The 22,560-nt window shown below is 42.3% G+C and overlaps 1 protein-coding gene across 4 annotated transcripts in view; it reads left to right on the top strand.

The window, feature by feature from the left end:
* Positions 1-22,560, top strand: part of MCC (MCC regulator of WNT signaling pathway) — a 435,778-nt gene that overhangs the window by 317,027 nt on the left and 96,191 nt on the right. For all 4 annotated transcript variants that reach the window (XM_058724854.1, XM_058724863.1, XM_058724880.1 and 1 more), the window contains 2 exons: positions 3,393-3,506; positions 16,915-17,057. In XM_058724854.1, the coding sequence (XP_058580837.1) occupies positions 3,393-3,506; positions 16,915-17,057 (257 nt within the window). The remainder of the gene's footprint in view (positions 1-3,392; positions 3,507-16,914; positions 17,058-22,560) is intronic.

Here is a 22,560-nt window from a genome sequence, read left to right on the forward strand (position 1 = left end):
CCCCCCACTCTGTAGTTAGTTTCTGTTGAGTAACTGTCAGCAACATTAAGGAACATGTGTATGTGTATGTGTACTTTGTTGTTGTTTTTAATTTTTATCTTCTATCAGAAGAGCTGGTTGATGGGGAAAGAAGATGCAGCCAGGAAGAGAAAGAACCCGTCATAGTTTTTATGCTACAGCCATCATGTGCAGAATATATAGCCACAACTCTTTTGTTTCTTTAATACAAAAGCCTCTTTTAAAAATAACACTTGGGGTGCCTGGGTGGCTCATTTGGTTGAGCTACTGACTTTGGCTCAGGTCATGATCCAGGGGTTTGTGAGTTTGAGCCTCGTATCAGGATCTCAGCTGTTAGCATGGAGCTGGCTTTGGATCCTCTGTCCCCCCCTCTCTCTGCCCATCCCTCACCCATTCGTGTGTGTTCTCTCTCTCCAAAATAAACATTAAAAAAATTGAAAAATAATACATATAAATTTAAAAAAACCTTATTTTTATTTATTTTTTTTTTAATTTTTTTTTCAACGTTTTTTATTTATTTTTGGGACAGAGAGAGACAGAGCATGAACGGGGGAGGGGCAGAGAGAGAGGGAGACACAGAATCGGAAACAGGCTCCAGGCTCCGAGCCATCAGCCCAGAGCCTGACGCGGGGCTCGAACTCACGGACCGCGAGATCGTGACCTGGCTGAAGTCGGACGCTTAACCGACTGCGCCACCCAGGCGCCCCTAAAAAAACTTATTAAACAATTCTAATTCTAATTCTTATTAAACAATTCTAATTCTAGCTAATACGTTAGAATGTTTATTTTTCTGTTACATTTTTTTTTCTTTTATAATCAGAGGGAAATACTTTAAGTAAAGTTTTTATCCACATAAAAAATTGAAAATTACTATCACATACAACATCATATCGCGGGGAAAGGACACTGGTGGCCTTGGTGCTAGTGTTGAGTTATCCATAGGATTTTGAGTAAGCAAGTCAATCTCTGAGTTTTAGGTCCTCACCGGCAAATGTGGAATGGGAGATGTCAACTACCCAGGGCCCTTTCCCCAAACAACTACGATTATGACCCATGAGAGAGTCTACAAAACTTATGTGGCATCTGTGGCTTCTTAATTTGGAGTTTATGGAGAGTCCAGAGTGTGTTATCACCATAATTAGGTGAAATACATGCATCAACCCCAAATTTATACTCTTCTCTAAGAGAAGAATCTGTCACCTGCATGGATTCTTAAGGAATTTGTGACCCAAAGAAGGTGAAGAACAACTGGTCTACTCTCATTTCATAGAGAGGCATCTTCCATCCAGGAAAACAAAGAGACTTGGCCCAGATGCACATCGTATGGATCTTCCTGGCAATCTGGAGAGCTGATAGGCCCAAAGGTGTTATCTGCTCCAAGCTGGATACTGTCCCCAGTAGGGATGACCCCCTGGACCCTCTCTGCCATGTGCTTTGATGGAAATAACTACTCTCTGTGTCTCCTCATCTGGCCCAGTTTATGAAGTTAGTATGGAATGTAGAGCTTCCTCTGTCAACTTTTCCCTCCTAATTCTCCCCCAAGTCCTTCAGGTTGTCCTTCCCCCAGAAGTAGGAGGGAGATGTGGGAGAGAAGAGGCATGTCTAGGCTTATATAGTTGGGATCTTCGTTTCCACTCCTGTATTTCTTAAAGAACATTTCAGCTCCGCAAGTATTTTATCCTTCTCTCCAGAGAAGTGGTAAAGCCTCTCCCAAGACTCGACAGAATGTGTAACAGACCACAATGTCTGATGCTGAAAGAAAATTCTCAGATTGACAGTTCAGAGGCAGAGGGGGCAACCCAGCTGTCTAAGGGAGTGAATTTGAGTCCCTCTCCACCCTCCTGGAAGCAGAACAGCCTCAAAAAGATGGTACAATGGGAACACTGTGGTATTTGTGCTGAGAATTCATCACATAAAACCTTGTATCTGAAACCCAAAGTGACCTTTTTCTGGGTAGCCGTAGCCCTACACGAGAAGGCAAATACCACCAGATTGCCTGACATTTCCTTTTTTAAATTTCAAGCGTTCCTAATTTCAAATCGGCTATTGATCTGTTGGTTTGCAGCCCTGATGCAATTGAGCAAAGTCACATTCACCGCTGTTCTAGTCTAACATAAACAACTGCTTTGATAGCCCAGACTCTGCCCTGTACATCCTTGTCCCGTACTCCCCCTCACCCCTCAACAAACCTACCAGCCAACATGCAGTTGCAGAAAAGCGTTTTCTAAACCTGAAATTAAAATCTTCAAAGTTGAACTGTGTACTGTCGTGCCACGTCCATCTTTAAAGATCATGTTTATTTGCTCACTCCTTTAACTCCCTCTTGGCAGAAGCTACTAAAAACCTGCAAGGAAGGAAGGTTTGTTCTGACTGCAGCTACTCACCCAAACATAGTGTAGAATTCAGCTGGGGAACAGTCTGAGCTCCCCCTGGAACTGGTGATGAAGACCGATGAGAAGTAGTGACTCAAAGGGCCAAGAAGATTGAAGGGTGTTGCTCTGGGATCAGTGTGTTGAACAGATCCTAAACAGATCTGTTTAAGCCATTGGCCTGGAAGGCCACAAAAGGCACATGTGGTAGCTGTTGGTGCAGCTGCAGCTCAGTGTTTGGGCTTGGATGTTGAGCAGATTGAGATCCCAGAAGTGCAGGGTGGTACCCCTTTGCTACTGTGCTGAAGAACATCACTTGTAGCTCCTGTTAACCTGAGGATGTTGGCTGGGGACAGAGATCTGGAGGGGTTCTTTGTTTGTCTTTTCCTAGCATCCTTATCAGCATTCTAGTTCTGCTCCTACGAGAGGGTCTACTTGCCCAGAAGCAGCATCTAGTCAGTGTAGTCTGTGTGGGGGACAATGAGGAAAGATGATCTGGCAAGGACGACTTTAAGAGGTCCTGGGGGGAAAAAAAAAGACCTCTCCCAGTTTTTCTTAATATTCAGCCCCATGGTCTGTCTGTACATGCGGCAATATGGGTGATTGAACTGCCCTATTCACCTTTCATATTTCCCAAAGGTAAAAAGCTAATTTGGTTCTCCCTTTTCCTTGCTGCTCAGGTTGAGAATCAGGCGAACCCACACCAGCTCTTAATCTCATTCTCACTGAGTAACTCAGTGAAAGCCCTGAGAATGAGAAGCGTTGCTCTCTGTCCTGATTTAACCACCAAAATTAGGTCCTGCTGCCCACACATAAATATTCTCCCTGTTACATTTAGGGTGACCATATAACCTGGCTTGCCTGGAAGACACCTGATTTAATAGCACCCATTGGAGATGATGCATTTTTTTAATATGATCACACTAATTACAAGGAATGAAGGGAAGGAATGTTTCTGCCAAAGGATCTAACTAACCTTGTGCTCCTTTCTTTCTGTTGCCACAGCTCCACTTGGCAGCCCTGGCATCACTCAAGGGGGATATAGTGGAGCTTAATAAACGTCTGCAGCAAACAGAGCGGGAACGAGACCTTCTGGAAAAGAAATTGGCCAAGGCACAGGTAAGGGATCTGGAAAGTTTTTAGAAAACATTTGTATTTTTTATTTTAAGATAAAACACAGAGGGGCGCCTGGGTGGCTCAGTCAGTTAAGCATCTGACTCTTGATTTTGGCTCAGGTCATGACATGTCCCATTATCCTTGATTTGTTGAAACCATGGTTTCAACAAATGAAGAGCAGAATGCTTCATCTTTCCATTAACATTTTTCAAGTTCATCAATTACCTATAATCCTAGGAAATTGCCCAGTGAATTTTTAAAAATATTATTACGAAATGGTAGATTTAAACATATTTGGGTTTTATTCTGTTGTAATTATTTTCCTTACAGAAACTCAAATCATATTATCTTTGGCCAGTATGAATGTCTTGATGTTGGCTTTGAGTCTTTTGACATGAGTCTGGTAGTTACTCCAGACTCATCTAGTGCATTTTTTGTCCCAAATCTGGTAGTGACCATTCCCCAAGTAGCTCTTGTTTCTTTCTGCAGAAAATGATACTTCAGTACCACAGTCTGGGTGCAAAGGTTGCTTACTGCTTCTAGGTTAGTCATTGTTTTCAAGCTTCCTTTATTAGACACAGCCAGGGAATTCTTTATTCCTTATTTATCTACATATGTATATACATATTAATATTAAGATAAAATACTTTAGGAGTTCATACTAACAGCTGCAGTTTAAATTCGGATTACAAAGGCACTTTTTATTTAGCTTCTTGTATGTTTATCTGTATCTCCTTCCTTTCATGCTAAGAATCCTGGTTCTTAAGGTTTCAGAGGATGATTGAATTAGAATATTCTGTAATTACTTACTTGCTTCATTCCATAGTATATATGGTTTCAGAATAGGGGCGCCTGGGTGGCTCAGTCAGTTAAGCGTCCGACTTCAGCTCAGGTCATGATCTCGCGGTCCGTGAGTTCGAGCCCCGCGTCGGGCTCTGTGCTGACTGCTCAGAGCCTGGAGCCTGTTTCAGATTCTGTGTCTCCCTCTCTCTCTGCCCCTCCCCTGTTCATGCTCTGTCTCTCTCGGTCTCAAAAATAAGTAAACGTTAAAAAATAAATTAAAAAAAAAAGAATATTACTACCACTATGACAAATGTAGTTCCTGAGAAGAATTTAATTTGGTTTTTTTGTTTGTTTGTTTTTGGTTGCATTATGCTCTCTTCACTCCTCCAGTTACTTGCAGTTGTCCTCTATCCACCCTGCCTGACCATATGGCCATTGCAACTCATATTCTTCCCTTCTAGTCCTCATTTGGTCTTCGACAAGTAAATATATATTTCGTGTTTACTGTGGTCCTTATGTCAACGTTCCTCTGTTTATTGCCTGAAGCTTATTTTCTAGTAGATTGTTCAGGGAGGGCTCAGGGGAATAATCTTCACCAAGCTCTTGCTCATTAATGATGGTGCGTGTGTGCCCTTTGTACTCGAAAGGCATTTCTGCGAGATATAAAACCCTTGGCCCATCTTTTCTTGACAATGTCTCCTTATTCTTTTATTCAACACAGAGCGTTGCCCTCAAAGTCTGATAATACAGCTTTCTTTGCCTCACAAGACACTTACTCTAGACATCCATGGCATATTTTTTCTTTCTTTTTTTTTTAAGTCCAGTAATTTTACTAGAGTAACTTTTTTTAAAAGATTTTATTTTTAGGTAATTTCTATGCACAGTGTGGGGCTGAAACTCAACTCTGAGATCAAGAGTCGTACACTCCACCAACTGAGCCAGCCACAAGCACCCCTACTAGAGTAACTTTTTTTTAACCATGTTTATTTATTTTTTTTAATTTACATTCAAGTTAGTTAGCATATAGTATAACAATGATTATAAGAGTAGATTCCTTAATGCCCCTTACCCATTTAGCCCATCCTCCCTCCTACAACCCTTCCAGCAACCCTGTTTGTTTTCCATATTTAAGAGTCTCTTATGTTTTGTCCCCCTCCCTGTTTTTATATTATTTTTGCTTCCCTCCCCTTATGTTCATCTGTTTTGTATCTTAAAGTCCTCATATGAGTGAAGTCATATGATATTTGTCTTTCTCTGACTAACTTCGATTAACATAATACCCTCCAGTTCCATCCATGTAGTTGCAAATGGCAAGATTTCATTCTTTTTGATTGCTGAGTACCACATCTTCTTTATCCATTCATCCATCGATGGACATTGGGGCTCTTTCCATACTTTGGCTATTGTTGATAGCGCTGCTATAAACATGGGGATGCATGTGCCCTTCGAAGCAGCATACCTGTATCCCTTGGATAAATACCTAGTAGTGCAATTGCTGGGTCATGGGGTAGTTATATTTTTAGTTTTTTGAGGAACTTCCGTACTGTTTTCCAGAAGGGCTGCACCAGTTTGCATTCCCACCAACGGTGCGAAAGAGATTTCTCTTTCTCCTCATCCTTGCCAACATCTGTTGTTGCTTGAGTTGTTAATGTTAGCCATTTTGATAGGTGTGAGGTGGTATCTCATTGTGGTTTTGATTTGTATTTCCCTGATGATGAGTGGTGTTGAGCATTTTTTTCATGTGTCAGTTGGCCATCTGGATGTCTTCTTTGGAGAAGTGTCTATTCATGTCTTTTGCCCATTTCTTCACTGGGTTATTTGTTTCTGGGTGGAGTTAACTCTTAATTTTAGTCATCCTGGTTTGATATTATCAGATTTTCTGTGTATTCTTTTGATTATCTCTTTTAATCTTCTAATGTCAGGGAAGTTTTAAAAATTTATAGAGTTGAATATTAGTTCTGTTCTCTTTGATTTTTTTCTTCAAGGATGCTTATTATTTGTATGTTAGATCGTTTTTTACTGTTTTCAGTATCTCACTATCCATATCCTATCTCTCCCTTTGTACTTGTTTTTTCCTGTTGTCCATCTAATATTTGTTTTGGGACATTATATGTTGTGTTTATTCTCTCTTGTGTGCCTTCTAGTTTAGTCTTTATTCCTGAAATGCGTTTTTATTTATCTCTGATTTTTGTCTGTGTTCTGTTACTGAGTTTTTCTAATTCTGAATTACATTCTTTCATGTCTTATGTCATTTTATTTCCTTCAAGTCTTTTGGCTTACTTTGAAATAGTAGGCTATTGTTTGGGGCTTTTGAGGGTGGGGGGAGATGTTCCATTTTTGTGGTATGCTTTCATGGTATATAGGGATATTATTCTACTCTTTTTTTCTTTCTTCTTATAACTTTATATGGAATTTGACCTCACTACTTTTCCATTTTTTATTTTTATGTGAAAACTAGTTTCCTTGAACTTTTAGGAGGCAGGATTTAAGGTGGCTTTATAAGTTCACAAGGCTTAGTCTCCTGTTGTTTTCATTTTGTCAAAAATAAGGCAGACCGCTTTCTGACACTTCCTAGCTCTTTTCCCCTCACCTACTTCTATTTGGATCTATTCCTTCTTTTGTCTCTGTTACCCCATTCTGTTCAGTCCTTTTTTTTTTTTTTTTTTTTTTGAAGTTTATTATTTATTTTGAGAGAGGGGAGAGATGGAGAGGGAGAGAGAGAATCCTAAGCACGCTCTGCACTGTCAGCACAGAGCCCAGTGCAGAGCTCAATCCTGAGAACCGTGAGATCATGACCTGAGCTTAAATAAGAGTCAGGTGCTCAACTGCCTGAGTCAGTTCAATCCTGTTCAATCCTGATCCCACTGTCAGCAGTTTCTCCTCCTAGAAGCAAGTCCTGGGGCCAGTCTTGCAAGTTCTCAAGGACTAGCTGCTTTAGCTCTTTCAGATCTTAGTGTGGACCCCTTCTTTATTTACTCTTGGCTCAGGCAAAAGCTTCCTAGTGTTAGCTACTGTTCTTTAGTTGGCCCTCATCACTTTCCTATGTATACTTACTGATTATTTTGGGGTTTTCCAGTTCTCAAGTTCACCAACCTTGTTGCTTCCCTCTGCTTCTGCCCACTCAGACACCCTTCCGGGCTTGTGGATAGTGTGGATTTGTCCTTACTTACTTGTATTTTGTTGCTCAAGAGGATACCTTGCCTCTAAGCTTTAGTTGTGCTGCATAGGTGCTCTGTTTTCACGTGGGAATTCAAGAGAGATCTAAAAACCAGGCTGCCAGTCATTGGTCTAGATGACCTATGGAAAGTTTTGAAAACTCATGTCTCATAATCATAGATGGTTTGAGTACAGAGGAAAGACCCTTTATACTTGAGATCATTTACTTCCACATTTGTCAGGCATCCCAGAGAGGTTAACTTGCTTAGTGAAGGTCAAGTGAATAGCTGAGCACCAGAGCTAAGACAAGGTCCCCAGTGTTCTTTCCTCATATAGGATGTTATTCAGATCAAAATTGTCAGTTTGTACTTAGGTGAAGACTTAAAATATTTTCCTTCTGATAGTAAAAGTAATAAAAATATGATAGGAAAAATTGGAAAGAAAGCATTGTAATGTTTCAGTAGTGGGCCCTGGTGAATTAAAACATGTTTTAATGTTTGTTTGTTTGTTTCATAAGGGTTTTTTGAGAGAGTGATTATTTTTGTATTGAAGAAAAATATAGAATAGTGTTAAGTGACCATGTTTTCTAATTTACAACCATCCAAAGTCAACTATTGTTATTAGTTCTTATCAGTGAGTATTTTTTTAAGAGGAAAGAAGTTATGAAAGCCCTTAACTGCAAGCTGACATGTACTACAGCCTTGGATTTTTAAAAGATGACCAGGAGGGTATTTATTAAAATGTAAGACTACAAAGACAGAACATCTTGTGCAGAGGATGGTAGAGGATAATGGAAAACTTTTTTCTTTGCTAGATCAAGGATTGAGTCAGCTCCCTTTTAACTTACTTATGGTTAAGATAATCTTATGTAAGAGTTTTTGGTGGCTCATGATATCATAGTGCCATTAATTGACTCTATCCTGTTTGCATTCTTACACTAAATATACTTAAAAATTATTCTCTGTTCCTTTCAATGGAGATGTCTCCCCAGTTCAGATACTGGGACCCAGAAAGAGAACATGAAAAAAAGGTCAGACTCGCCAGTCTCATATCTTTTATAAAGTTAAGATTTATGCAAGAAAAAATAAGAACAATGAAATGGCTGTGCCACGCTTCCTTTGTTATATGCCTTGGTGAGTGATTGATGTTTGAGGCTTGACCAGATTGTGGAAGAGCAAGTTCATGCATACATTTATGCTCTGTGGCTTTAGTAAGTTTTACCAGCTCTCTAAATACTATGGAACCATGATTAAACTAAAATGCAAACAGTGGCTGTATTCATTAGTAATTTGCAAAAAGAGCTTCAACATCTGTTGAGTCACTATTGATGGTGACACTGGAACTAGATGAATACAAAGAAGTTTATTATACATGGTCATAAAGTCAACCTGCCAGTAGAGTTCTAAGAATAAGGAGCTTATATCAGTGTGATGGGGAAGGCAAAGTACTTCTGTGTTTATTTTCTATTGTTGTGTAATAAGTTACCACAAAAACTGGCTTTAAACAACACACATTTATTAGCTCACAGCTCTGTGCATCAGAAGCTCAGGTATGGCTTAACTGGGTTCCATGCGTGTTTGTAATCAAGGTGTTGGCCAGAGCTGAATACTCATCTGAAGCCTCAACTGGGGAAGAGTCCACTCACCCATGTCCTTGGCAGAATTTATTTCTTTGTGGTTGTAGGATTCAGGACAGTTTGTTTTTTCAAAGCCATCCATGCAGAGAAAGATTCTAGAATAAAGTCTGCTGATAAGACAGTCTTACATAATGTAATGGGAGTGATGTCCATCACCTTTGCCACGTTGTATTAGTTAGAAGCCAGTCACTGGTCCCATGCAGGCTCAGTAAGAGGGTATCACACAAAGGAGATTCAGGGATCATAAGGGCATTTTGGAGGCTGTTCATCACAACTTCCTGGGGGATTTGATTAACAACACCACTATTAGCTTATGCCAGTAGTGATAATCACCATACTTCTTGAGCTATATTTGTGCCAGGCGTGTGCCAAGCATTCTGCATGCTTTATCTCAGGGAGTTCTCATAGTGACCTATGGTGCAGGTACTAATAACATGGCTGTTTTATGAAAGAAAGAATTAAGGTTTAGGGAATTTGAGTATCTTGCCTGAGATTATGTAGCTAGAAAGTAACCAAGAGTTAGAATTTGAAGCCAGGTTTTGTGGGAATCCACAGCTGTACTGATCCCTGTATGTCTCTTAAGCTGCCCAGGCTGCTCTTAGCATCCAGAGGGGATCTCGAAGTCACGAGGAGGGGATGATGCACAGGTCCATTTGGTTTAAACATCCCTTCCATCCCAATCAAACAGGCGCATAGACACATGCATGCATTTGCACCAACATTAAATAGCCTCATAGGGAACAGCCTTGTGGGAAGCTGGCAAAGATCATATATAGTACTAGTTTGATGCTTTCAGCGTATTTGCTATTTATTTAGTACCAACCATTTTAAATTGCTGCATTTTTAAGTGCTATAAAATGATACTTCAAACAAGCTTTTGAATCCCTTTGAAATGAAGTCAGTCAGTAGTAATACAGACACTTTGTTTAAAGTTTTTTTTTTCAGTTTATTTTTGAAAGAAAGAGCATGCATGAGAGAGAGGGAGAGAGAGAATCCATGCTAACAGCATGGAGCCTAAAATGGGGCTCGATCCCACAAACCATGGGATCATGACCTGAGCTGAAATCCAAAATTGGACACTTACCCAACTGAGCCAGCCAAGCACTCCATAAAGATTTTTTAAAAATGTTTATTTATTTTGAGAGAGAGAGAGAACAGGGGAGGTGTAGAGCAAGAGAGAGAGGAGAATCCCAAGCAGGCTTCACATTGTCAGCATAGAGCCCAGCATGGGACTCCATCTCACGAACCCATGAAATCGTGACCTGAGCCAACATGAAGAGTCAGACGCTGAACTGACTGACCCACCCAGGCGCCCTCAGAACACTTTCTATTTCTTTCTTTCTTTTTTTTTTTTTTAAAAATTTTTTTTCGACGTTTTTTATTTATTTTTGGGACAGAGAGAGACAGAACATGAACGGGGGAGAGGTAGAGAGAGAGGGAGACACAGAATCTGAAACAGGCTCCAGGCTCCGAGCCATCATCCCAGAGCCTGACGCGGAGCTCGAACTCACGGACCGCGAGATCGTCACCTGGCTGAAGTCGGACGCTTAACCGACTGCGCCACCCAGGCGCCCCCAACACTTTCTATTTCTAAGCCCTCTGTCTTTGGAAAGCAAGTCTTCTGAATTTTCTGCCTCTTGGCTTTTAGGAAGAAAACATAAATAGTTTTCATTAAATGTAATGGAGAGAGTCCTTTCTTATCTCTTTTTCTCATTGTATGAAATACTTACAGATGTGGTTGGCATGCATTCTCTGGGTCAGGAGTGTTCTCTATTCCTTTCTTACTGGTTTTATACTTTTCTTTGGTAAATTGCTCTTGCTGTTTTGCTCATCCAAGGCATTTCCATTTGTGCTGGGCCTCTTTGTTTAGTTGGCCTTGTTCCTCCCACCTTCCCCTTGGGAGGACCTGGGCCAGGCCTTAGAATGAAGATGAAAATACCCTTAGTAATATTACTGAGACCAATCCATTGTGATCCTGAGAGAGTAGCATTACTTCTTTGGGTATTTTAAAAGGGAGTGGTGCTGACCCCCTTCCCCAGGATGGTTGAGAGGGTTAACAGATGAATGATGGCATTGCAGTTTTCAAGAATGGAGTTCATAATGCTCTTAGGTTTGACAGCTGAGACTAATGTGATGATTAAAGATCAGTGGCCTCTGTGGGGGTAAGATAAAACCCAGTGAAGAACATTAACAAAACCATAAAGCTCCTTAGCATCAGCACATTGCACAGGGTTTTTCCAACAAGGGCTCAAGTTCTCAGACCAGTCTGTCTCAAGGCTGACTCATGGCTTTATCCCTGGATTGCACCAATAGCAGACATGAGACTAAAGGGTTTTATTCTTGGTGGTTGTAATGATACTGCTTGTTTTTAATAAACATTTTTTGCATATAGGCAATTTCACCAATATATGTGGCTAGAGATAGGTATTTATATAGATTTTAAATTTGCTTCATCATCAAGTAGGAGAGCTGATACCTAGGGAAAATGCTCAGAGTATACGTTAAGTGTCAGGATGAAATTCAGGAAAAATGCAGTTTCATCCTATCCAACCCCAGTCTTTTTTTCCTTGCCTTTCAGACCAGCAGTTGGTAGTTGTGGGAGCAATCCTAATGATTCTGACCTCCAGAAACTCATGGCAGGCAAGACGCTGCAACCACAGGCTTGCTTTCTCTGCTGTATTGCAGGATCAGTCCAAAAACTGATGAATACAGGCTGGGAGGAGGGAGAACCCTGGATGCAATTCCCTGGGATCATAGGAAAAAAGTGGCAGCATGTTGTTTGAGACCATTTCTTACTTTGTTCGACTGAAATCAGTTGAACATTCCACAAAAATGGCATGTTTGTGTATGATGAAGAGAAGAAAATAATTTCTCACTTGGAAGTTTTGCAGGAAGAAGCTGCCATTCCTCCCTGTTAAGAAAGTCATCGCTGGGGCGCCTGGGTGGCTTGGTCGGTTAAGCGTCCGACTTCGGCTCAGGTCATGATCTCATGGTTCATGAGTTCAAGCCCCGCGTCAGGCTCTGTGCTGACAGCTCGGAGCCTGGAGCCTGTTTCCGATTCTGTGTCTCCCTCTCTCTCTGTGACCCTCCCCCGTTCATGCTCTGTCTCTCTCTGTCTCAAAAATAAATAAACGTTTAAAAAAAAAAAAAAAGAAAGTCATCGCTGAGTGACCTGGGCAGCTAATGCTGGCTTTATGGGAACTGGAGAGATCTAGAATGTCCTGTCTTACAGCCCCGTGTGTCTGCTTTTTTATTTTGGTGCTCCAGGGGGTTGAGGAGAGAATTGTCTGGGTTTTCTACTTCTCCTCTGATATTGGAAGGCATAATACTTGGTGTTTCTTGGAGTTCAACAGAGGCAGGTCAGGGAAGGGGACCAAGGAGGGTGACTCTGGTGCCCCTGGAGATCTTTAGGCAAATGGTACATAGACCAGCCCACAGGTCAGGGATCTGGGAGGGAGTTGAGGGGAGAAGATTGTGGCTACAATCGCTTTAACCCTTTGATGGCATGAACAAGAATCAGAAAGATTTTTCAGAGGGTTCTGCTTGTCTGGGATATAACAAATCAGTAACTTTACATTTAATTTGTTTTCATCTGTAAAATGGTTGTATCATCAGAATATGCAGTGATAACACATAACCGCAGATTTGCAGTGGCTTAAGATAAGAAAGGTGTATTTCTGGTTCCTTGCTAGGAGCTCAGTAGTGCTGGCAGAAAACTCTGTGTGGCATTGTCCTCAGCCAGCCTCCTAAGCTGAAGGGCTTCCACCGCCTGGAACATTGCCAGCAGCCATGGCCTGGGAAGGGAATGTAGCAAATTCTGAAGGAGCTGGTAAAGGCTTCCAGGCGCAAATGGTATCAATTCACTGAGACCTCATTGGCTGAAACAAGTCACATGGCCATATCCGGCTTCATGGGAAAGGGGAAGTATAATCCCACCACGTGCAAGGGTGGAGGTGAACCAGAGTCTTGATGAGCGCCCCTGCTGGGTGCTGCAGGGGTGCTGGCGCTTATGGGATGCACATCCCACATGGTGGCTCCAGCAGAGCCGCATATACATAAGAAAATACTGGAGAGAAATGAACACCATTTGAAAAAGGGTTTTATTCATGGATTATGGAGAAAGTGGACATCTGTCATTTTTTAATGTGTATAAAGTACTTAAACTTGTAAGTTAAAAATCAAAAAATTATAATCATAGAGGTAATGCTCCTTTTTCCTGCTTAGTTGTCCTTGTTGTATTACCTTCTCAGTTAAGGGTTTACTGGGCTACCTGACCCTGGGTGATTCCTCTGTGGTGGTATGATATGCAGCTTGACCTCGCCTGTGCCCCCTGTGAAACAGAATGCCTGAAATCACACACCCTCCCAGGCTAAAAAACAATTGCTCTCACAGATCATGAGAACTGAGGGTGGGGAGAGGCATGGGTCAGTAACGATACTGGAGTGTGATAATAAAATCCGGCATGACTTGAACAAACCAGGCTTGCCCGTGCAGGAGCTTGCCAGGGCAGGAAGGCATGATCGTGCCCAGAATGGCTGTGTCTGTCCTGGGTGCCGCTACTCCTCTTCTACTTTTCCTGCACCAAAGTGTCCCTTGCTGGGGTTGGTCTTGTGCAGCTTTATGAGGACTATTTAACAAGGGTATTTTGTTGGGTTCTGTTGGCTCCTGCAGGTCACGACTTGTTTTCTCCTGCCCTGTTGCTCTCATGGGAGTTGTGGTGCAGGCACCGCAGCTTGGAAAAGCTCAAGGGATTTTCACTAAGCTTGGAGATGAGTGCCTCAGTATATCTTTGTCTGGTTACAATGAGTGTGGACAGAATGGGTGAAGTGTGCTTAATGTGACACCTCAAGGACATGTACAGATGGGGCTTGGGCAATGTCTTCTCCAGCCATTCATTCACCTTGAGGCTAAGAGGATAATTATTTTCCAGTGTTCTCTTGTCACTGTGTAAAGAATCCCCAGAGTACCTTTCCACCATCTCTCCTCCCCCCAACCCCCACTTTTGTCCTCTAGCACAGAATTCCACCCGGAAGCTGTGACTACAGTTTGCTTCAAAGTATGTGTCATAGTGACCCCCACTGTGGCACCCAGCACACCATCTTAAATGTTATAGGAAATCAAGACATATCTATTATTTGTAGAGGAAGAATTAAATTACAGAGGCTTTCCACTATTTTAGGAAACCATACTTATGGAAAAAAATATAGGAATGTAAACCAGATATCTTTGCCTTCAGCTAGGAATTTTTTTTTCTCCAATATATTCTTGTTTCTACTCCCAAACGAACCCGTAAGTTCCAAATATACATTCTGAGTCTTTTGTCTCCTTTTAGCTACAAGTGCCATTCTGTCTGAATCATCAGGCTTCCTGTTGTCTCTTGTTCATACTCATACCCTCTAGGCAGACTCCCCAGTTAGAGGCAGGAGCGAAGATGCTTTAGTCCCAGATAACATGCTCTCATTATCTGGGCATTGGCCATCTGCTTTTCCAGCAACCCGGATCTTGCCTGTTAAGTAGCTCACAACAGTCACCAGGGATGCCCAGAGTTGTCTTGGTGGTTATCAGTTGATCGTGTGCCTTTTTCTTGTATGAATATTTGTACACCTTCATTTTTAAGTGAATTTGGCAGTTTCTAGTCTGCCTTGGTGATGGTAGTGGGCTGTTGACCTCTGAAGACTGTGGAAGAGGAAGAGTGAGTGAGGAATTGGTGGGGAGGGAGAGCTGTTAAGTTTGTGAGGGGAAGCCTTTTACAGTGGTTTGTAGCCCTACAGAGCTGAATATGGAAAAGCAAAGAGGAGGAGCCAGCAAGATGGCAGGAAGAGTCGTGGTGGAAATGAGATCCAGGTCAAACTGGGCATGATTTTGTAATTATTTTAAGATCTAGAACTGGTGATCTTCATGAGAGTGCCAGCTACACTGACACATGTACATACCACATACACACACGTGCACACACATGCACGCACACACAATTTGAAGGTGGAAATAAAGACTGATAACAAAAACTCACAGATACTTTGTGGGGATGGAGAAAAACAGTATTCTGCTGTGGCTATGTTCCAGAGAAATGTGAGCCTTTTTCACTTTTTGACAGATACTGTCTTTGACACCCTGTCATTTTGTGGACTTCTGTTGTCCCTTGTAAAATATGGTGGATCACGGATGAAAAGCATAATTTCATGCAAAGAGTACTTGGGGCCTGTTACAGTTTTGTTCTGTTTAGGAAGGCTTCCCTGTAAATGGGACTTAGACTCACCCTTCATTCTTGCCTCTCCTTCCACTTATTTCCTGAGCGTATGACCTTGAGTGGACATTATTTGATGTTGCAGGTTGTCCCTAAGAACAGAAATTCACATCGCTATTTCTGTGAAAGCAGCTGTCGCACAAAAGATCTGTGATACAGCTTCCACAACCTCCTTGCCTTCAGTCTTGCTCCTGGAGCTCCGAGCAGCCCCCAGGAAGTTACCACATTAATACTGATCAAGTCGTTCATAGGTGTGGTCCCTGCCGGGATATATACCACCATATTTATCAGACTTCTTTGCTGTGTATTTCTGTTTCAGTATTGAGTTGGGCTTGGTGTAGTGTTCTGCTTATCTTTGAAGGCTTTTGTCCCTGCCCGGTAGCTTCTGGGTTACACCGTGGGAAACCACAGATTTAGGGAGGGAGGAGGACAGTGGGACGTGGTGAGTGAGAAGTCTTACCCTTTTCCGTCTGCCACTAGCCCTGAAGGTGCAAAGCTGGCAAGTACATATGGCTCTTGGCATTAGGAAAACCTTGCTGAAATGAAATTAAAATTCCTCTGCTGGACAGGAAATTAATCAGGGCTGAACGCAGTAGACAGGGACAGAAGCTAGATTCCTTATTCCATCATTGATGAGTGTTTTATTGTTATGCAAATGAGATCAAATGCCCGGTGACTGTTAGGGCGTTGAGGAGGGGTTAGAGAAGTGAAAGAGATGAACAGGTTCCTTAGGATTTAAACTCTAGCTTCAAAAATGTTTTTATAGCATCTGCTGCCTCTTACACCATCAGATGCTGAGCAAGGGAAGCGCCTCAGTTTCTTCTGTCATTGTTTCTGCAAAGCAGCCTCCTTGACAGTGTGATATATTGCGATTTATTCATTCCATAACGCTACTAGATCACCCACAGTGAAGCAAGCCACATGCCAGGTGTTAGGGCTAAATTACAGAATCACCTAGTCTTTGCTTTGCCAGAGTTCATAGTCTGGTAGAAAAGGATATTGGAAAAAATTAAGTCTGCAGATAACTGGCCAGATAGAAATAATTGTCACACCACTTAGGACTATTTGGTTGAAAAGCAGCTGAAACGTACCGTAGCAAACATCAGCTAAAAGGGTACATAGAAACTAAACAGCCATAAAGGAATGTGGGATGACAGCTCAGGGGTATGGGTCTCAGGAACTAAGGGACAGTCTTTTCAGGACCCTCAGTCAAGTGAATCAACTCCACGCAATCTTAAGTCTATTCACCAAACATTCCCAAAAGAAGGTATCTGATGGATCCAGCTCAGGCCACTTGCCCACTTCTTGGAGGGGGGTGGAAAGCAGGAGACTTGGATAATGCCACAGAGATTGCGAGCAATGGAGGAGGGACTTTCCCTCTTAAAGACAGAATGAATGCTACAAAGGCAAAGGATATGATAAAAGTTAGCTGGCGTTGTGGCTTTTGGGATTCTGGCCAATGACTGGGCATATGTTTATTTGGAGTGTGCTCAATGTTGAGGCTGTGGTGGCTTGAGACCATAAAACTTGGAATCATTCACCCATAGGTGTGTCAACTCATTGGCCCTTCTGTCTTGTTCTCTTGATCCCAGTGTGAACAGTCCCACCTCATGAGAGAACATGAGGACGTCCAGGAGCGAACAACACTTCGGTACGAGGAACGCATCACGGAACTCCACAGCATCATTGCTGAGCTCAATAAGAAGATAGACCGTTTGCAAGGCACCACCATCAGGTAGTGGGCTCCTAGTGCAGCTTTCTCTCTGCCCTTCTGGGGTTGAAGTCATCCTGATGAAATATAATGATGTTCTATTTGCAACCAAGATTTTTGCTGTTGATAACTACTTTCTCTTTACATTGATAGTCGTGCACTTTCCCCTCCACTGTTCTGTTCTCATCTTGATCGTCAGGGTAGTCCTGGAAGGTAGCCAGGGTGGGAGTTATAATCCTCAGGTACTGATAAGAGTGTGGAGCCAGAAGTTGGTGAAATGCTTTATTAACCAGTTCTGGATGGAGCCCCTCTGTCTCCCTACCCACACCCCTACCACTGCTTGACTCTAGATGGTCTTCTCTAGATGGGCAAACTGTGTGCCTCCCTTGGGGATTTTGAGAGCTCTGTGAATGTGGCTTATAACTAAATAGTACATATGCTTCTAGGTAATCTAATATTTTGAGCTCACCTAGAGTTGATCTGCCAACATTGATGTGGCCTTATAAAAACTCCTAATGTGGGGGGCAAGATTTGATACATCATTTTACCTAGCAAAAAGGCGAGAGCTTAAAAATACTAAGTTGATGACTTTAAGTTAAATTAGCAGAGGGTAGAAGCAGAGTTAGAACCCGCAGTCTCTCTGCTTTTACTTAATAGTCTTTCCATGAAAGTGACTTTTGGTGGTCCTGCCTTCCTTATCAATCAGTTAGCCCCAAAGTCTGCACGCAGCACAATTTTAATTGGCGTGTGTGTCTGCCCTGCTTTCCAGAGGAGGGGTTTACTTTGAGTGACTTAGCCAAGGATGAGAGCTTTTTATCATGCTGCTTGTGCTCAGGGAACAGCCCTGAGGAAAGCAAACAGTTGGCACCTACCTTTCTGGAGAAAAGAGCTTTGTTCACTGAAGGTTTGTACAAGCCACAATTATGGCCATTTAGAGGCAACTACTTTAAACTGTCCCTCTAGAAGTCCTAGTGGGTTAGAAGAAACTTTGGGTGCATTTTGTTCCAACTCTGAGAGTTACAGGAATGACAGGGCTACTTGGTGAGAGTACTGACGGCCTCTGATTTCTGGGCAAAATCATGGAAAACTTGACACTGAACTGGAGCCACACGATAAATTCCATATTCCAATGTAGAACCTCAAGTCTTTTAAATTGTATCCTGGTCTTCGGAGTGATTGTAGGTTAGAAACGCATGAGCAGAGAAGAATTTTCAGACCAAAGAAATGATTAGAGCCGACTTACAGGAGGCTGGCAGAGTACATTGGTAAATTTGTAATTTCCATTAAAACATGTTGCACTTTTAAACCCTTGAGAAGGTGAGGGAAAATGGGCTCAGTGAGTTGTGAAAAAAAGCATCACACATCACCTGGAAAACTCAATTTCAGGATGTTTAAATTGAATATAATGGCCAAATGGCTTCATGTTAAAATACAGTGAGCTTCTTGACCATAAACATTTATTGGTGCCTTTTATTTAAAGGGAGATTGCATCTGTGCAGATGTCACATTAAATTCTGCCAGTTTTCATTATGTAAATGAGCTATCCCCCACCTTTCGGGGGTCTCCCTGCAGACTGTGGGCCAGTAAGACAAGGCTCTTCCTGTCCTCTCACTTCCATGGCTAAGGCTTGTCTCCTGCCCCCAGCACTGCCAGAAATGGGTTTGCCCTCAGGTGCTGAGATGCTGTGCTAGACCAAGATGGGCAGGGGTGGGAGTGGTAAGGAGGCACACACCTACAAGGAACTCCAGATGCCCTAGCATATCCAGGGTCTAGAGAATTGATTGTCATACTAGTCAGGTACAATACTAGTACCTTCCAGACTTTCTTGTCCCTTTAGTTGGGCCTGAGTTAGAAATTTATTGGAGGGACGCCTGGGTGGCTCAGTCGGTTAAGCATCCAACTTTGGCTCAGGTCATGATCTCACGGTTTGTGAGTTCGAGTTCCGTGTCAGGCTCTCTGCTCAGAGCCTGGAGCCTGCTTTGGATTCTGTGTCTCCTCTGTCTCTGCCCCTCCCCCGCTCATGCTCTGTCTCTCTCTGTCTCTCAAAAATAAATAAATGTTAAAAAAAAATTTAAAAATGTATTGGAAATGCTGAAAAATAATATGGGAATAGTTTATGTAAGCTATGATATATCTGTACATAAGCTATCCATAAGCTAAATTGCTTAAGTAAGAAAAATGATAATCTCATAGTTTTAAACTTTTATGTCAGGTGACAGTCAGAACTGGGACCTTCTGTGACTATCCTACAAGACACTCTCCCCTCTCCTATAGCCACAGGGCTAAGGTAGCCAAGAATCAGACACTGCAGGTGGCTGAATTCCAGTGTAAGTTGAATTCACAGCCACATCAGATCTTTTAGGTAAAGATTAAGCATTGATAGGAAAAGATGAAATGGTGAGATTTTGAATGGAAACATTGGGGTAGATTTCAATGAATCACAATTCCTAGAGCCTGCAAACTCCACTGAGTTTCCCCTTCTGCAGAAGCACTTCTCCTCCTTGTCTGATAAAGCTTGGAGACTCTACAGCAATCTGATCCCAGGTAGAGGGTACCAGGTGTATACACTTAGGTCCCCCAGGAATAAAGATTTATAATTATTTCACTAGGTAAAGAATTCTAACCAACTAAGATGCTGGCCAAATACAAAGGAAATAGGGATTTCCTAGTGGAAGAAGGAAGTTAGAAACATCAACTGTAGCCTCATGGTCAGTTGCAAAAAAGATGCAAGGCTGTGCATATTTTCTTGCTTGTTTATGCATGTATCCAATTTCCTTTTTTTACCTTCTTCTTCTCTCCTATTACATCGGGCGAGCTGGTATTGGTGATGAAACTTGTCTGATGGTTAGGTTAGATGGTATCTAGGTGGATTTGCCCCTGAACTAGAAGAGAAGTGGTTACCTGACAATGGATACAATAACTGCTGGGACTTTGGGTCTCCCATTTTGGTGAGAAGGTGACTTCATTTACATTTGAATGAGAGATAGTTAGAGAAGGTTGGGGTCATTGCTGTTGCAATTGGAAATGTCAGTTTGGAAATTTCAGCCATGTGTGTGGTTGTCAAGTAGCCACGGAATGTGGCCTGTGACATGTTATCTAGCACCTGGTACCATTCCCACTCCTCCTCTCTACTCTCCTGGGAATCAAAGAGGCTGGACACTTGGGACTACTTCCCAGATTGCCTTAATTGCTGCGATCTGGATACAGTTTGGGTTCTGTCTGCCAGTGAGGTGCCTTCACGTGGATTTGGAGAAGGAGGTGGGAGCCATTATTACTCAGGCCAGGATGGCAGCAGCTGACATATAAGCTTTGGTGGGCATGAGGTCCTGCACTGACTGGCCAGAGCCTGGGGCTGTGGGCAGGTGTGAAGGCAGAGGTAGTTACCTGACTTTTGGGGGGGTCCACAACTGTGATGGCAAATGTGACAGCTCCTGGTGGCCTCCACCCACACTTTTCTGGTTCTTCTAACCGTTATGCAAGCATGGAGCTGCCTAAATTAAATTTCTTCTACTTGAAACATCCACTGTAGTTTATGTTCCTAACTGAACCCTGCCTAATGCATCCTAAATCCCATCTCCTAGGAATAAACACTGAACATTTTGTATATATGGCCTTCTAAAAAATTTTATTCATGAATATTTTAAATAAATTGGATCATAGCACACACAATGTTTTATAATCTATGCTTTTTCACTTAACTGTATGTTATGAATGGCTTTTTTAAATGCTCATCTGACTTGGAGAGGTTATATAATGGGATGGGGAAAATGGAAAAATACATCAGTAGCTCACTTTGGAATGGAGGGGTGGGTGGGTTCTAAGCAAATTAAACATGAACTCTTGTTTCCTGAGGAGATCATTTTCTTTGCCCAAAAGCTACTCTCATAACCTCACCCTTTCACTGCCGGCTCTCATGATCAGTCATGTTTTCCGCTTCCATTTCCTGTTGCTTGTTAGCCCACGGCTGTCTGGCTTCTGAGTGCAACAGTTTGCTGAAGTTTCCTTTGCTAGGGACTGAATTATGTTTCCAAATTCATATGGTGAAGCCCTGCCCCTCAATGTTATAGCATTTGGAGTTGGGGCCTTGGGGAGATAATTCTGTTTAGTTGAGGTCAGGAGGATGGGGACCATATGGTGCGAGTAGTGAGTGCCCTTATAAGAAGAGACACCAGAGGGCTTGCTCACAGGTACACTCTCTCCCTGCCGTGTAAGGACACAGTGACAAGGCAGCCATCTGTAAGCCAGGAAGAAAGCCCTTACCGGAAACTGACCCTGTGGGCACCTTGATTTTGTTTGGACTTCAAACCAAAGTCTAGAACTAAGAGAAAATAAGGTCCTATTGTTTAAGCTAGTCCACAGTACTTTTATACAGTAGCCTAGGCTACGATACTTCTTTGAAAACTACCAGTGACTTCTTAACTGAAAACTCCAGTGACCTTTTCTTGTTTCTGGTCCTTTTCTGCAGCCTGTACCCTTAAATCTTCTCTACTTCCTGGTGTGTTCTTCTTGAACTCCTAGGACCCTAGATCATTTCTTCTGTCCCTAAGATTGACCCTCAGCCTTGGCTCTTACCCTGGGCTCTCTCTCCCTACCTTTCACCTTGAAGGGCTGCAGCCCTAAAAAGCTGACCCTGCCTATCTGTGTTAACTCCCTCCCACTTCACTCTTCTGCCTCTTTGTCTGCAAAATGCTCTTCATATGCCAACAAAGATAATATCCAAAGTCTCCATCTACTCTAACATAATCTAGTCTCTAAAATCTCATGCCTGCTCCATGAGCCTGACCTTTCCATTTGCCCAATTACTCACCAAAAGATTCATAGATGAGACTGATCTTGCTTTGTGCTAGATGGAAAAATAGGGAGAGATGGAATTGCAGGAAGAATCAGGGCTCATCACTGATTTCCTGCTTTAGATCTTCTAAGAGAGCTGAAAGGGATACATTTCCTCCTTGTATCTAAAAAAATCTTTGTTCTTTAAAAGAATGATGGCATTTCAAGGCAAGTCTGCCTTTACTTATAAGGAAGAATGTAGTTCAGCAAAACCCCCCCACCAGGTCAGGTAGGCCGGGGTAGCTGGACATAGTTGACTGACAGGTGTCAAGGCAGGCAGATGTCCATCCACGTCTTATTCACAAATCAATCCAGTGACAAGGCATGAATGTGCATGCCAAAATAAAAAGGCATGGGGATTGCTAATGAAATAATATTTATATCAAATACTACTAATTCCATAGTACTTCAGCTTAAGGTCTGGAAAGCAGGATAAGAATTACACTTTCATTGACCATTCCCTTTTCCGAAAAGGGATCATTTCATCCCTAGCCAATAATGGGAAGGAATCTTTAAAAATCATTGTCAACAACAACAAAATCTTTTCCATAGGTCACCGTATTTGATTGTTGTTTCACTGGTCCTAAATTTAGGAGTGACGCTGTACTGCTCACTAGTTGTAGAATCTTGGGTAAACTGCTTAAGCCTCTTGAAGCTTCAACTGCCTTGTTCGTAAAATAAAGGTATTGATCCCAGC

This window comes from Neofelis nebulosa, chromosome 1 (genome assembly GCF_028018385.1).
Source record: "Neofelis nebulosa isolate mNeoNeb1 chromosome 1, mNeoNeb1.pri, whole genome shotgun sequence".
Lineage (NCBI taxonomy): Eukaryota > Metazoa > Chordata > Mammalia > Carnivora > Felidae > Neofelis > Neofelis nebulosa.